The sequence below is a fragment of the Physeter macrocephalus genome, chromosome 15 (assembly GCF_002837175.3).
Source record: "Physeter macrocephalus isolate SW-GA chromosome 15, ASM283717v5, whole genome shotgun sequence".
NCBI classification, from domain to species: domain Eukaryota; kingdom Metazoa; phylum Chordata; class Mammalia; order Artiodactyla; family Physeteridae; genus Physeter; species Physeter macrocephalus.
In genome coordinates, this window is record NC_041228.1 from 73,494,975 (window position 1) to 73,509,323 (window position 14,349).

Here is a 14,349-nt window from a genome sequence, read left to right on the forward strand (position 1 = left end):
CACATAGTCCAGTTCTGAGGGCAACTCAGAAGGCAGCAGTTTTGACTGATGGAGACAAAATCTTAATTTACAAGAAAGTACATACACCACATACGCACGGTTTAAAGAATTGTAAAGCAAGTATCCGTGTAACCCCCATTTAGGTCAAGAAACAGAACATGCACCAGAGGAGCCCTCCGTGTGCCCCTCCCTCACCAAAACCGCCTCCAGGACCCATCCAGCACCCCACATTACATTCAGCTGTCATGTCTGTCTCCTCCAATCTGTGTGCCTTTTTCTTTATCTTTCACAACCTTGGTATTTTTGAAGAGCACTGGCCACTTACTTTGTAGGATTTTCCTCAGTTTGGGTTCGTCTGAGGTTTCCCAATGACTAGGTTGACGTTATACAATTTGGGCAAGAATTCCACAGAACTGTGCAGTGTGGTAATGTCACTTTTTAATACTATTGGTAGGTTCTCATTAGTTTTTATTTCGAGTTCCTGGCACATCATGGTTGATTTTTTTTTTTTTTTTTTTTTTTTGCTTTTTTGCATGGTTGATTTTAATTATTTTCAGAGTATGTGAAACATTACTGTAGTTTTGAGTTAAACGAAACTGTATATTGAAAGGTGCTACTCGTCCCGATTCGCCTTACTTTCCACTCTGTACTCACCCCCTGTAGGTAACCAATCTCATTAGTTTCTAGTTTATTCTTCTCGTGTTTCTTTTGCACAGGTGAGCAGATACATGTATATTTCCGTCTCCTGCCTTCCTTATTAAATGAGCGAAGGTAAACTGCAGACACGCTTGCATTTCGCTTTTCTCATTTTGCTTAACAATATATCCTGGAAATCATGACATCAGTACATAGAGCTCTTCCACATACTTTTCACACCCGTGCAGGACATCGTGTGACGTACCAGCTTACTGAATCACTCTCCTATGTAAAGACATTGAGGTCATTTTCAATTATTTTGCAATTACAGCCAATGCTGCAGCGAGCAACCTTGCGCACATGTGCTTTCACATTGTTGGAGGGTATCATCAGGGTATTTTCCTAGAAGTGGGAAGGCTGGGTAAACAGGTAAGTATCTCCTGGTTCTATTAGGTATTGTTGAGTTCCTCTCCAGAAAGCTAGTATCAGTCTGCACTTCCACCAGCAACGTATGAGACATTTCACCAACAGAATGTGTTGTCATACTTGTATTAAACTTCTTCCGATATCATAGTTGAGAAATGGCATCTCAGTTTTAATTTGCATTTCTAATTGTCTGATTTTTAAAACATATTTTAGGGACACTTTTACTTCTTTTTTTGGTGAACTGTCTTTTTCCATGTTTCCTATCAGGTTTTTGGTCCTTTGTCTTTCAATTTTTAAGAGCTGGCCTGATGATTTTCTAAACCTAATGAACACTGAATATATACACGTGCACCTTAAAGTTTCCCATCATGACTTCAACCAAGTAAGTAGTGTTATCCAGTATATACCAATGCAACATGAGATACTCTACTTATGGGGTTAGGCTCTATTCTCATTTGAACACTGAAGCCCATGTGAACACTTTCTAAGAGACACAGGTTGATATGTTCACGCATTTGTATAGTCAATTATTTATTATGGAACAGGGTTATCTTTTTGCATTATTATGGGTTTTTTTGGTATGAATTTTTAGCTCACATAGTCAAACCCTGTGCTGCCAACCTTAGTACTGAGCTTAGATGGAGCTTCGCTACCTATGAGGGAATAAACGTTTAATGTGTTCCAAACACAAATAATTTGAGAGGTTAGACAACATTTTGGTATCATATACATTCCTACTCTCTTGACTATTAGAACTATTAGAAATAGGGACTATTTTCCTGTTAACAGGCTATTTTAAAATTAAAAACATAACCTATAATGGAAAAGAATTAAAAAAGAACATAGATGTATACATATATATGTATAACCGAATCACTTTGCTGTACACCTGAAACTAACACAATACTGTAAATCAACTATACTTCAATAAAAAATTAAAAACAAACTGTGTAGGAAGATATAGTTTTGCTCTCATGTACTGTTTGAATTGTATATCTAATTATACACTACTCTTTCAAAAATTTGGTCTTAATCCAGTTTTGTTAAATCCAGAAGGCAAATTATAACACTATATTTATGAAGATTACAACTTTGGAATGTTACATGTTGAGACATTAAAAGTTTTATTTATTTTTTGTGACTGATTTTCTAGCTCTTAAAACATGTCCATAGGTGCTACCAAAATTGACCAAAGATCATTTAAAGACTTAATTACAGTATTAAAGGGTTTGGCTCCAGGTGCCACTATTACATTATTTGTGACAAGGGTAATAAAACAGCAGAGTAGAAACCAGACAGTAACAGTAACACTGTTTTGTCGACTGACGTAAAGGATTCATCACGTATGTTCCTTAATGGCAGGTGAAATTTGTAGAGAAAGTGGTGACAACTGCGGAGAAGTCCTCTACCCGCCCCTGTGGCCCAACACCGAGGCAGGTTAAGGCTGCTGTGCAGGGGCTGCATCTGAGGGCTCCAGCTCTTCTTAGGTTATTAAAATACATGTGCTTTGTTGTTGTTTTTCCCATGACTTTCTCTTCTTACACTTGATTTATAAAAGAATTAGAGGAGACAGCATGGAAAAGAAACACATTACGTTTCTGGAAAATTAACAGCAGTTTAAAAGTAACAGCTCCCAAAGAATCCTCCTCTTCCTGGCACAGAGCGGAACAAGTCCGAGTTGTCTTAACTTGTCCTACTTGCCACTGCCGAGAGTGAATGGTAAGACCGGTGAATTTGGTAAGACCACTTAAGGGAAAAAAAGTTTAGAATAAAACCACTCAGGAAACTCGATCTCCCTCACCTGTCTCTCTCTGCCCTCTAGGAGCCAGTTAAAGCAAAAAACTAAGATAGCATTGGGTGACCTCCCACAAGAGTAACTGTCCAAGCTTTGACAGAGCGCTGCTGAAACTTCAGGAAAGACCGGTAGAAAGCTGAAGTCAGTGAGTGGATTGAAAGTAGTTAGTTTCAAACTTAAAATACTTGCTTACATCGTCAATAACAAAAAGAACTTCAATACGGTAAAAAGATTTTTATCACGTTCTAGCAAAATTTTTAAAAAGGGTAGTGTTAAACATCCTGACCCTTAAAAAAAAACGTGCTTTAATACATGTAAAAGCTGTGGATGGACTGAAAAATTACATTCTTAAAAAATGATGTGGTCATAAAAAAAAAAAGAACACTTTTATACATAGGATTTTATTTTGCACTGCTATAACAATTTCATTATAGTCCAAGGGAGAAAAAGAAAAAGAAGGATAAAACCACCACACTGAGCAAATTACTAAAGCTTTCCTACTTTTAACAAGATTTTCCATCTGGTAGGTTTATTGTCATACCCCCTTCAAAACAGACAAGATGCTCACCATATTTTAAAGATTATAGGTTGCCACTGAAAGAAAAATTTTACACAGTCACTGTACATCAAGGTTGAAAAACTGTCCTGCGTGAAAAATATATTTAGAAATCATGTGAATAAAAGAAAAAGAAAACATTATTGTGTTCAAGGAAAGATTAAAGTCCTCATAATGTGCCGTCTAAATGTGGACACTCACTCCTCCTGGAGTCGCTCAGGCGGGGGGGGGGGGGGGGGGGAGTTCTTTCTTCCGCCCGCCTCACTCATTATACCCAACAGTATGCATTAAGGCAAACAAATCCTTTTCCGAAGAGGTCATAAAGAAACTGTGGACAAACAGCAAACTTTTGGCATTAAAACAGGTTAACGCATACATAGCCTTTAGAATGTACATTAAGCATATTTCTCTCGGACTAGTGACAAGAAAAAGATGAACATGCTTGTTAACAATGTCAAAAAGTTTAAAATTCAGTGTCCAAGCAATTCCTAACGATGCTTCTGTAGCTTTAAGCTCTAAACAGTATAGAATTTATGCAAATGCATTAAAGAATTCAAGCTTGGCAAATTACACCCAAGCAGGTTATTAAACTATATATACAGAAAGTAAATGATACATACGGAATTAAAAGAGTCCTTCGGTTTTCCTTATAGCCTTGAAAACTGACAAACTTTTGAGGACAGTTCTATAATATTAAACATTAGGTAACCACAGGTGTGGGGAAACCTAACTACACAAACCGATTTAAAATACCGAGGATGACTCTGTAGTGTTCAATACAATTCAGTTCGTAGGTAAGGGCACAAGACAACATTTAACAAAAATAATCACATCAACTGACCCAGAAATCAAATGCAAATAGATATGAATACAATCTCCAAAATCTGCCTTTTTACGTGAACATTAACCATTTATTCAAAGTTATACAAGAGTTTGAAGGATTAAAGTCTTCTTCTGTGACATAAAGCCATTTCGAAGAGTTTCACGTCTCAGCTGAGCAGGAGCGGGCGAAAGAGTAGGTGAGCAGCCCCTTCTGGGCAGCGAGACGGTGAGACAGACTCAGCAGCAGCCTCCCCCGGCCTGCTGTCCTCCCTGACTGCCTGCGTGCGTGGCGTTAGTAGCAGCATGCTGAGGGCCAATTTTAATGCCATTTGCCTGAAATGAAAGACAGAAGGGTAATAAATGTAACTGGGGCCAACCAGAGAGTATAATTTAAATTTAAGAAATCCTTTGGCTTCTTAGGGGCACAATCTTAACAAACAACTAAGAAAAATTATATATGTATACATATGCTAAGCCGATTTTTACAACAATTAAAACACTCTCTCTCAGGGGATGTTCCTTCCTTTTAAAATAATATTTGTGGAAATATTCCTGCAAACAATTCCTTATCATACCAGGTACTGCGTTGACAGAAACTGCAGTGCTGCCTTTAAGGGAATTCTCACAATGGAGAGATTGTTTAAAACGTAATCTTTAAAAGCGAAAAGTATGCAAAGCCTGTGCTCCTCTAACACGATGTACAATCTTTCCTCTAGACAGCGTTTCTGTTCCGTGTTGAATCGGCTGTACAGGCTAAGGGCATATGAGTGTTCTGTGTCATCAATAATTTCTATGATCCCCAAAGACATGGCAGCTTGCCAAGAACCCACACACAGAGTGGTTCTTTCATTCATCAAACTCACACTTATGTCTCAACCCTCACTCCCTCAAGTGGATTTTACCTAAAAATACAACACTCTGAGAAAAGTAATACAGTAGCTTCAGAAATTAAGCTCTTAAGGAAACTTTACGTCACAGTAAATCTCAGATTTATAGTGCTTGGCAGTTGTTCTGCAACAGTAGTAGCCTTGGGGTTTCTGGCACTAGCTCAGTATTGACAGCAGCTGATGTGGTTTCTTTTCGCTCTTTTGACTCCTCTTTAATAAAAAGCATGCCCTATGGCTCATTGGTTTTGCCCCCTCTGGGCTGGTAGCAACTTCTTGAGGAATCAAGAAGTCAGACTTGGCATTAGGCCAAATAAATCGCACGGCCTGTTGGCTCCTGACAGCACATTACAATCAAAGCCACACCAGGCACAGTAAAGCAGTCAGCTACTATATGAAACCAGACAGAGACAATGAACATGCCCTTGACATAGACGCCCAATTACGGTTCAATTTATACGGCATTAGTCTCTGAATCGTGTCGCCTTTAAATTAACTCAAGATCTATTGCCATATAAGCCTGGAAAATATGGGTTAGAAACTTTATCACTACAAATTAAAAGGAACTGGAAAATCAAACACTTTTTGGAAACCCTAGGCAAACTGCTGTTTGTTTTAGCAAAGAATAGTGAGGCAGATGATAAAGAGGCTCTCTTGCACATGCCAAGAGATGCACACACAATGTCTTCCCAACGCGCTGCTTCCTCACTGCACCTGGGGGAGGAATAAGGGTTTTTCGCTTGGAAGCAAGAAGTCTTATTATAGGATGGCAGAAACATTTATGTAAAAGTAAATAATATGCTCTTATCCACATAAAAATTCTGAAATAAATAAGGACAAATGCATAGTGGTGATTTAGGTCAAAACGATGGCCTTTGGTAAACACTTTGAATTATTTGCTTCAAAGTTACATTTTATCCTAATCATGTTGATCAAAACTGGCTCAAAATAACTTTACAAAGAAAAAAGAAAAAAAAAAAGGAAAAGAAAAGAAACCCACAAAAACAAATAAAACAACTGGTGCCAACTGCCAATTACATATATTAACTCAGTCTCCTGAAAACATGGTATGCTGAACTGGGAGTAATTTCCAAATTGGACATTTCCCTATTCCGCACCAGACAACAGAGAGAGCATCTTGCGTTAGTTAACGTCGCACGCGCATTTACACACTAGAAAATTATTCCCAAAGCAGATGACACCATATGGATGTGTAGATGAAAGTGGATTTTCTTCTCTCTTTGGAGGATTTATATTATTTTGCATTGCTTGCAATAAATGGGTAGGGTCACTTACTTTAATCCATTTTCATAGATAAAGTGATGCTTCACTAGAACATAAACATTTAGCTATTATACAGCATATGACAAATTTTCAATGAGATGATTATAAACTAATGTGTTAACTGACATCACAGATCCATTTTAGGAATTTTAAAAAATAGAAATCTTGAATCCAAGTAATTAAAATTCAATTCTAAGTTAATCAGCCAATAATATTTATATATATATATATATATATACCTCATTATTAATGTCAAAGACTCCTTCTTGGATTTTTTCATAAATTTCTTTTGCTGTATTAATAAATGCCTGAAATATAAGGTAGAGAAATTGGTTCAAATTATTTAAAACCACACAGTAAGAGAACATTATATAAAAAGCTCTATAAAATATTACAATGCTTAACATAAGAAAATCAACCAATGGAACACACCATATTAATAAAGGACAAAAAAACACATGATCATTTTAATAGGTGCAGAAAAAGCATTTGACAAAATCTAACACGTTTTCACAATAAAAGCATTCAACAAACTAGAAATAGAAGGGAACTTCCTCAACCTGATAAACAGCATCTAAGAAAACCCACAGCCTATGTCACACCCAGCGGTGAAGTCTGAAAGCCTTCCCCCTAAGATCACGAACAAGACAAGGACGTGTGGGAACTAACGCTAGTAGCAGCAATAGCCAAAAAGTGGAAACAACACAAATGTTCACCAACTGAAGAATGAAAACCAAAATGTGGTATAACCATACAATGGAATATTATTCAGCCGTAAAAAACGAAGTACTGATTCATGCGACAAGGAGGATGAACCTCGCTAATAAGTAAAATAAGCCAGACATGAAAGACCACATATAGTTCAATTCCATTTATATGAAATGTCCAGAAGAGGTCAATCCACAGAAGGAAAATAATTATTGGTTGCCAGGGGTTAGGGGAAGGAAGGGAGTGAGGAAAATGTTCTGGAAGACAGTGGAGATGGTCGCACAACTTTGTGAATACACTAAAACCCATGGAACCGTACCCTTTAAAAACGGGTGAATTTTATGGTATGTGAATTATATCTCAAAAGAAAAAATTCATGACTGGAGAAGGTGAAGGGGGAGGGGGAGACCATAACGTAAGAACAGCACATCTGAGAAAAACATGTCAATTAGATAAGCTGCACAGATTTCCATGTTGAAACTAGCTTACTTCTGGAGGCCACCGTTCCATACAGGATCCTTTTTCCCAGACAATGTATTACTTAACATACAGTTTGGCGGGGCGGGGGTGGGGGAGAATAATCAAAGGGTGCTTATGATAAAGAGGTAAAGGCAGCTCAACTTCTATGCCATGTTGAATAAAGTTTCACCCTTTTCCCATAGAGCGTACTACTAAATGACAAGAAATTAGCATTAGAACACTGTAACCAAATTAAGCCTCTAAACACCAAAATTAATCCAAAAGCATTCTATATTTATGTAAGACATTAAGATATTTTACACAATCCAAAAACATTCTATATTTATGTAAGATATTAAGATATTTTACACACTACTGCCAATGCTACAGAAGGTGTATACAAACTCAGGTTCCAAACTATCAGATTTGAGCGATAATAGTATTAATATTATATTCAATTAGCATTCTATAAAAATTTGTAAAAGAAGGCTGTTCTCCATTACTACTGATACAGACTTAATTCAAAATTTAAAAAGTAAACAGGTTCACGGAGAGGAACACATCATATCTTTCGTCTTTTCTACACTGGAAACATCTGACTGCTGAACCTGCCACCAGAGCTTTTGTTTCCTAATTAACAGGACTGATATGTTTTCACCTTTAAAGGCCTTACAGCTCCCCAGAGTAATCAATCTACTGTAGCTCAATTACTGCACCAAGAACACACCAGTCAGCGCAGGGGGGTGAGCGATTGCGGCAGGGGCGCAGAGGAATGAATATGCATCAACTCTAAGTGGCTGATCGAACCATCAGAGAGGGTCACGAGAACTTGCAGCGAAATAATGAGAAGAATTAATCACTGCAGATTCACAAGGCACTTCGGAAGCCAGTGTGCTTTTCCAGTGTGTGCTGGAGCTCAAGTGAAGGAGAAACTGGCTGTCAGCCAACTATGAATTGATTCACATTCCTCAAAATGGAGGTTATCCTTATAAATAAGGGAAAACCTAACTCTATTTCCAATAACATGTCAATTACAGTGATGGCCAGGCTAACTAAATATTGAAGTCAACAGATTCATAAATTCACAGAGTTGGAATTCCTTCCAGGGGCACCCACATGTGTACATTTCACTAGAACATTAGAACTACAGGGTCCCATAAATGAGTTATAACTTCATATAAACAAGCATTTATATTATAAAAGTCATTATTACATGTGCCAACAGATGTAAATAAATTGGCTTTTTGCTAATCTGTTGATGAATCACTTTAAAAACTGGCTTAAGAAAGCTATGTCTTTATTTATGCTAAATTTTCCAAGTCACTACTAATTTTATTACTTAGATAGTATACTTAATACTTTATTTAAGCACCTTCAAGAATAGCTGTACCCAATGGACGTAAGAGGTATTTTATATCGGAAAGACATGCAATTAACTTCATTATAATTAAATATAGCAAATGGTTATCTTTTCTAATTCCCATCATCTCAGTGAAATAAATACTCTTTGGACAATGCTACAATTTACTTGTCATCCAACTCTCTGATTACATATTAAAGACATTGAAATAAAATATTTTCCACTTCTCTGAGCACACTATAGAGAGGACACTATAAAAATGGATTGTTTTATTTACATCATGGCAAAAGTTAATATTTAATATATATTACTAAGTGATTAATTAATGATCAATTTTAAGAAGTACTTAAGAGTTTAAAACCAATGTGACAACTCTAGACATTAGTACACCTCTTTTCAAAGTATGTGGCTATGGACTGAAATTGTTGAGTTCCCAAACATAATGAGCATTAACCAAATACCGTTAAGGCTTAGTAGAGATAAAATAAAACTTCTAAGAGAACAGCCTTGGTTGTCATGGACAATAACTGTCCACTAAAGCTGCAAAGCACTTCAAAAACTCAAAAAGACAAGAGAGGTGCTTCCCTGGTGGCGCAGTGGTTGAGAGTCTGCCTGCCGATGCAGGGGACGCGGGTTCGTGCCCCGGTCCGGGAGGATCCCACGTGCCGCGGAGCGGCTGGGCCCGTGAGCCATGGCCGCTGCGCCTGCGCGTCCGGAGCCTGTGCTCCGCAACGGGAGAGGCCACAGCAGTGAGAGGCCCGCGTAACGCAAAAAAAAAAAAAAAAAAAAAAAGACAAGAGATACATATCTGTTACAATAATTGGCTAGAATTTTCTTTCATTGCTCATTTCACTCCAGTCACTAAAAATCAATCTCCATATATATTTTTCAAGGAAGAGATGTAACAATCTGAAATACCTCTAGAACACAGGAAAAAAAAAAAAGAAAAGAAAAAAAGGAAGAAATTAGCAACAGTAAGTTAACTAAATAGACACTACAAAGCCTTTACACTAAAGCTCATGGTTTTTTGTTTTGTTTTTTTTTTCCGGCTGTGCTGTGTGGCTTGCAGGATCTTAGTTCCCTGACCAGAGATTTAACCTGGGGCCCCAGCAGTGAGAGCGCAGAGTCCTAACCACTGGACCACCAGAGAATTCCCTAAAGCTCATGCTTTAATAGGACAGTCTTAAATTGAAATTCCTTCCAATTTTAGACATCATTTTAAGTAGTTTTACTTTTTCTATTCCCCAGGCTACAGAAGCAAATTATGAAAAGGAGAGGGAAGGAGAAAGGGGAAGAGTGAGTGTGAGGGTGTATCTGTGTGAGCGGCCAGCGGGGACGTGCGTGTGCGGTTTTGGGGAAGAGGCCACGGGGGAGCCCGCACATGGCAGCGGCTGCGGGACAGCGGGCCCGTGTGCAGACGGGCTCACAGCTCCTGAATGAAGAGGGCACGTGTTGGCCAAGGTGGCCCGAGTCATCGAGGGGAGAGAGACTCAGGATTTGCTCTTTAACATAAGTAACACAAAACACGTTCTTGAAACGTCTTCATTATTTTTACAAGTTTTGATGTTTACCAGGGAAAGATTCTGTAACAATTAACTTATCTGGAATAGTTATTTTCTTACTATCAGAAAAATGAAGCAAGATGATGGCATAACTCCAGAAAATTTTTAGCACTTAATTAACATAATACTCTAAAAACATGACATCCTAAATATCACTGCAGGTTTTGTGACAAGTCAGAATTACAAACATTATATTCATCTATACTCCATGTTTCAAATATAGTCAAATCTGAATATTAGTTAATAGGTTAGAGAATAGGAAAAAACATTTGCTGAGAAACTGATGTGAAAGGATTTCATTAACCCTGTGAAACAAACTAGGCAGATCCACGATTAAGAAGTATAAGCAGATTTTCTTGCAGCCAGCTTACCTTGGCGAGCCCCTGGCCTTCCCACGCAGCGCTGCCCGCCAGTTATCTGAAGCCTGGCTCTCTCTACGTTTTCCCATTAGCTCCCTGCTCTGCCCTACTTTGATTAATTGCCACGTCCAGTCCTCTACCTTCATCAGCCATCAATTGCCCTCCACCTCAGACACTAATCTTTCAACCCTTGGCAGTAGTTATCTGAATGATTCTGGTAATACCTAAACGTAAGTAAGTTTTCAGGGACTTCTACAGCACAAATCAAAATGAACATAACTACAAAGAACTAAAAATGTATACCCTACCTATTACCTGGCCGTTACCCAAGGGCACCTACCTATTCAACTGCTGCCACAGAGCTGGTACTTCTCTGGGTACCACGGAAGGTCCAGGGAGGAGGACGACTGCAGTAGCTCCTGCTGCTGCTGAACCAGAACAATTTAGCGGGAGGAGCCCAGCACCAGGGCTTACGTTTCGGTTGCAGATGCAGGAGAAGTGAACTCTCTGCCGTGGCTGACAGAGGGACGGCGCGTGCAGGGCAGGACCAAGGCAGGTCTAGCCGTGGGCTACGGACACTGGGCTGCGAGGGCCTTCACAACCAGTGAGGGGGAATACAGACAAAGGGGAGCACGGAATAATATTTTGCTTTTATTACGGTTTAACAGTTTTTAAGGCAAAATACTGAAAACTAGTCTACAACAGAGCAACATTTCAATTGTTTCCTTGTGTAACATGCTGCCACCTGGTGGCAAGACAAAAATTACAGCATCTGTTAGGTAAGACTTCAAAATAAATTGAAGTGTCTTGGTTTTATCTAAACATCTTGAATAGATGCTAAAGAGCAAAGTACCCTGTAAAATAAGTGAGTCTTTGGTTCTCTCTGAGAACTGGGAAACAGAGAACTAGGATGCTGTTTAACTTTCTTCTCCATTGCTAAACAAGGAATGGACATTCCAGGTGTCCGTCCATTCGCCAAAGCTTACACTAACCAATATTTACCAAATAGTTACTATGGGTCAGTCACTATACTAAGTGATTTACACAGGTTCTCGTTACTTCTGAAAAGAAGTTCAAAATATGTGTAAAAATGAGGAAATTACGTTTGCGGCTTGAAGCTGCGCCTCCAAGTTGCCAGCACAATGGTGCGGGGGAGGCTCTGAGCCAGGCCGTCGGGGTCACAGCCCAGCGCCACCTCTTACCACACGTGTCGCCTGGCCCTGCTGCTCAGCCTCTCTGTAAAAGGAGGGCGACCGTGGCGCCTACTCCACACAGACCCGCTGGCTCGCAGGCGGCCTCGGCACACGTCAGCGCTCGGCACCACGGGGGCGTCGGAGCACAACACCGCGGGAACAAGAGGAGAAGCGGGTACTCATGAGCAGCCTCCTCAGCGAGTTAAAATATCCTGATTAGACGGAACTAAGCATCAAAAGGTAAGTCAGCAACATGTAATGTGTACGGTGAGCCGAAAGAAGAAAATGTATGGAGGTAAGACTTCGGTATTACGCAGAGACACGAAAGTCCTGCGAAAAGAACATCAGACGAGAAGCAAGACAGGCGCCTTACACATGAAGCTTCGTCGAATTCCGTGATGGAAAATATTCCGGTTCGACCTGCGTTAGCTTCAGGAGAGCCTTCCCACACGCCGCGCCCGACGCAATGGCTTCAAGCTGCGTTCCCGGACATCCCGCGGGGGCCACCATTTCCTCCTCCTCCCCCTCATTTTCCGCGGCGTCCCCTATTCCAAAGTAGAGCTGTTCTGCTCTTCTTTCTTTCATCCGGTTTCCTGTGTTTCATTAGAAGGAAGAGGGCTGCTGCTAAATCTACTGACCTGTCCTAACTCTCACTGCGCAGACGGCACTGGGCTGCCAAGGAGAAGTGACTTGCCCGAGACCGGGCACAGCTGTAGCAGAAGCAGGGTTAGCAGGATTAATATTCTGCCCACGTTTATCCTCTCTTTATTAGGATCACGTATCTTTAACACAACTCGAAGGAATTTTCATTTATTTTGCTTATGTTGCCACTAAAATTGAACATAAAAAGCACCCCATTATCACATCCTCTTAAAAACCTTCCAGCTAGCTAGAAATTATTGTGGATTGCTAGGATTATTTTTGGAAGTACAAAATATCTGTGTTACTTATAACACACAGATATGTTTATTAATTCCTTAGTAATTCAGTTCTTCCATTCAACAAGCATTTACTGAGTGCCTGATTTGTACCAGGCACAGAGCATATACTCAGTTATATACTTGGGTACACGAATGTCTTTGACCTCAAGGATGTGGGAGTACTACAGGACAGATGCAAATCCAAAATTGGCACACAGCACGAAAACTTCCACAGCAGCTGTTTAGAAGGGTAACGTGGCATGACCACTTCTGCTGGTAAAAAAACTGTCAAGAGAGAAAGCCCCGTGAACGAAGGCTTGAAGGAAAGTAAGCTCCCACTCATTTATTAGGAAAATTAAGGGGAGGAAAGACTAGTCTGGACAGAGAGGCAGATTTTAAGCTCAGTTACAGTGGAAGCTGGGGACAGGGAGCCATGTGAGATGAGGGTAGACAGGGGGCTCAACAGACCTCAAGGAACCTTGAAAAGGTAGGAAGCAGGCTGGGGACAAAATCAGAGGGTGGTTTAGAGGAGGAATTCTAAGGAGGGAGGCTGGCAACAGGAAGGCCAGTAAGGAGCTTAGAACTATAATCAGATAAGAAATGAAGGCCTGACCAAACAGTGGCAACCAGAATGGAAGGCAAAGATCAAACTTAGTATCTCCTTTGGAGAAATTAACAGGACTTGGTAAAGAATAGGGTAAGGATGGTAAGATGTTTAAGGATGACTCCATTTTTGGCTTAAGTGACTGAGGTGGAAGGGTATGCCGTGAACTGAGATAAATAAAAAAGGAAGAAAATCAGGTTTCAAGGAGGGAATGAAGAGTTTACTTTTGACACATGGAAGGATCTCTAATGCTGATGGGAAAGTCTTGGTAGCTGGTGATCTATATAGTTGTGTAAGTGCATAACATGCACATAACAGCATGATTTTCTTCAGAACTGTTTAGCTACCCTGGTTTAGAAGTAGAGAAATTGGACGTAACTGTCAGAGTTAGTTTGGTTTGGATCATCCCTGAAGTTCCCTAGGGTGATGGCCAAACGAGGAGCAGAGAAGCTGACGCTAGTCAGCAAAGCCTTCCAATCTGTGGAAGGGAGCAGTAAATATTTATTACACTAAGCTCCCCTCAAGGGATGCTGGAAGCTTGATAAGGTCAGGTCAGATTTCCAGTGAAAAGCCCCGTGGTACCCACGACACTGAGAACAGGGTTGAGGGGTAACAAAGCTTTCAGTTTACAGCCACATTCCAGCTCTACAGAAACATCTGTTCCACCACTTACAACACAGCCCAAGGCAAGGAAGATGTCCTCTCAACCCAAATTCTGTCTGTAGATCTCAAGTAGCAGGACAGGACACAAGTATTCACAAGGTGCCTTGAAACTGGTCTT

At 39.9% G+C, this 14,349-nt stretch overlaps 1 protein-coding gene across 2 annotated transcripts in view; it reads right to left on the reverse strand.

Annotated features, from left to right (window-relative positions):
- Positions 1 to 1,148: 1,148 nt before the first annotated feature.
- The window catches only part of RAB2A (RAB2A, member RAS oncogene family), a 71,520-nt gene continuing 58,319 nt past the window's right edge, over positions 1,149 to 14,349 (reverse strand). For both annotated transcript variants that reach the window (XM_024127064.3, XM_055091255.1), the window contains exons 7-8: positions 6,643 to 6,711; positions 1,149 to 4,568 (exon numbers count right to left, since the gene is read on the reverse strand). In XM_024127064.3, coding sequence (XP_023982832.1) covers positions 4,473 to 4,568; positions 6,643 to 6,711 — 165 coding nt within the window. In that variant the 3' untranslated portion in view covers positions 1,149 to 4,472. The remainder of the gene's footprint in view (positions 4,569 to 6,642; positions 6,712 to 14,349) is intronic.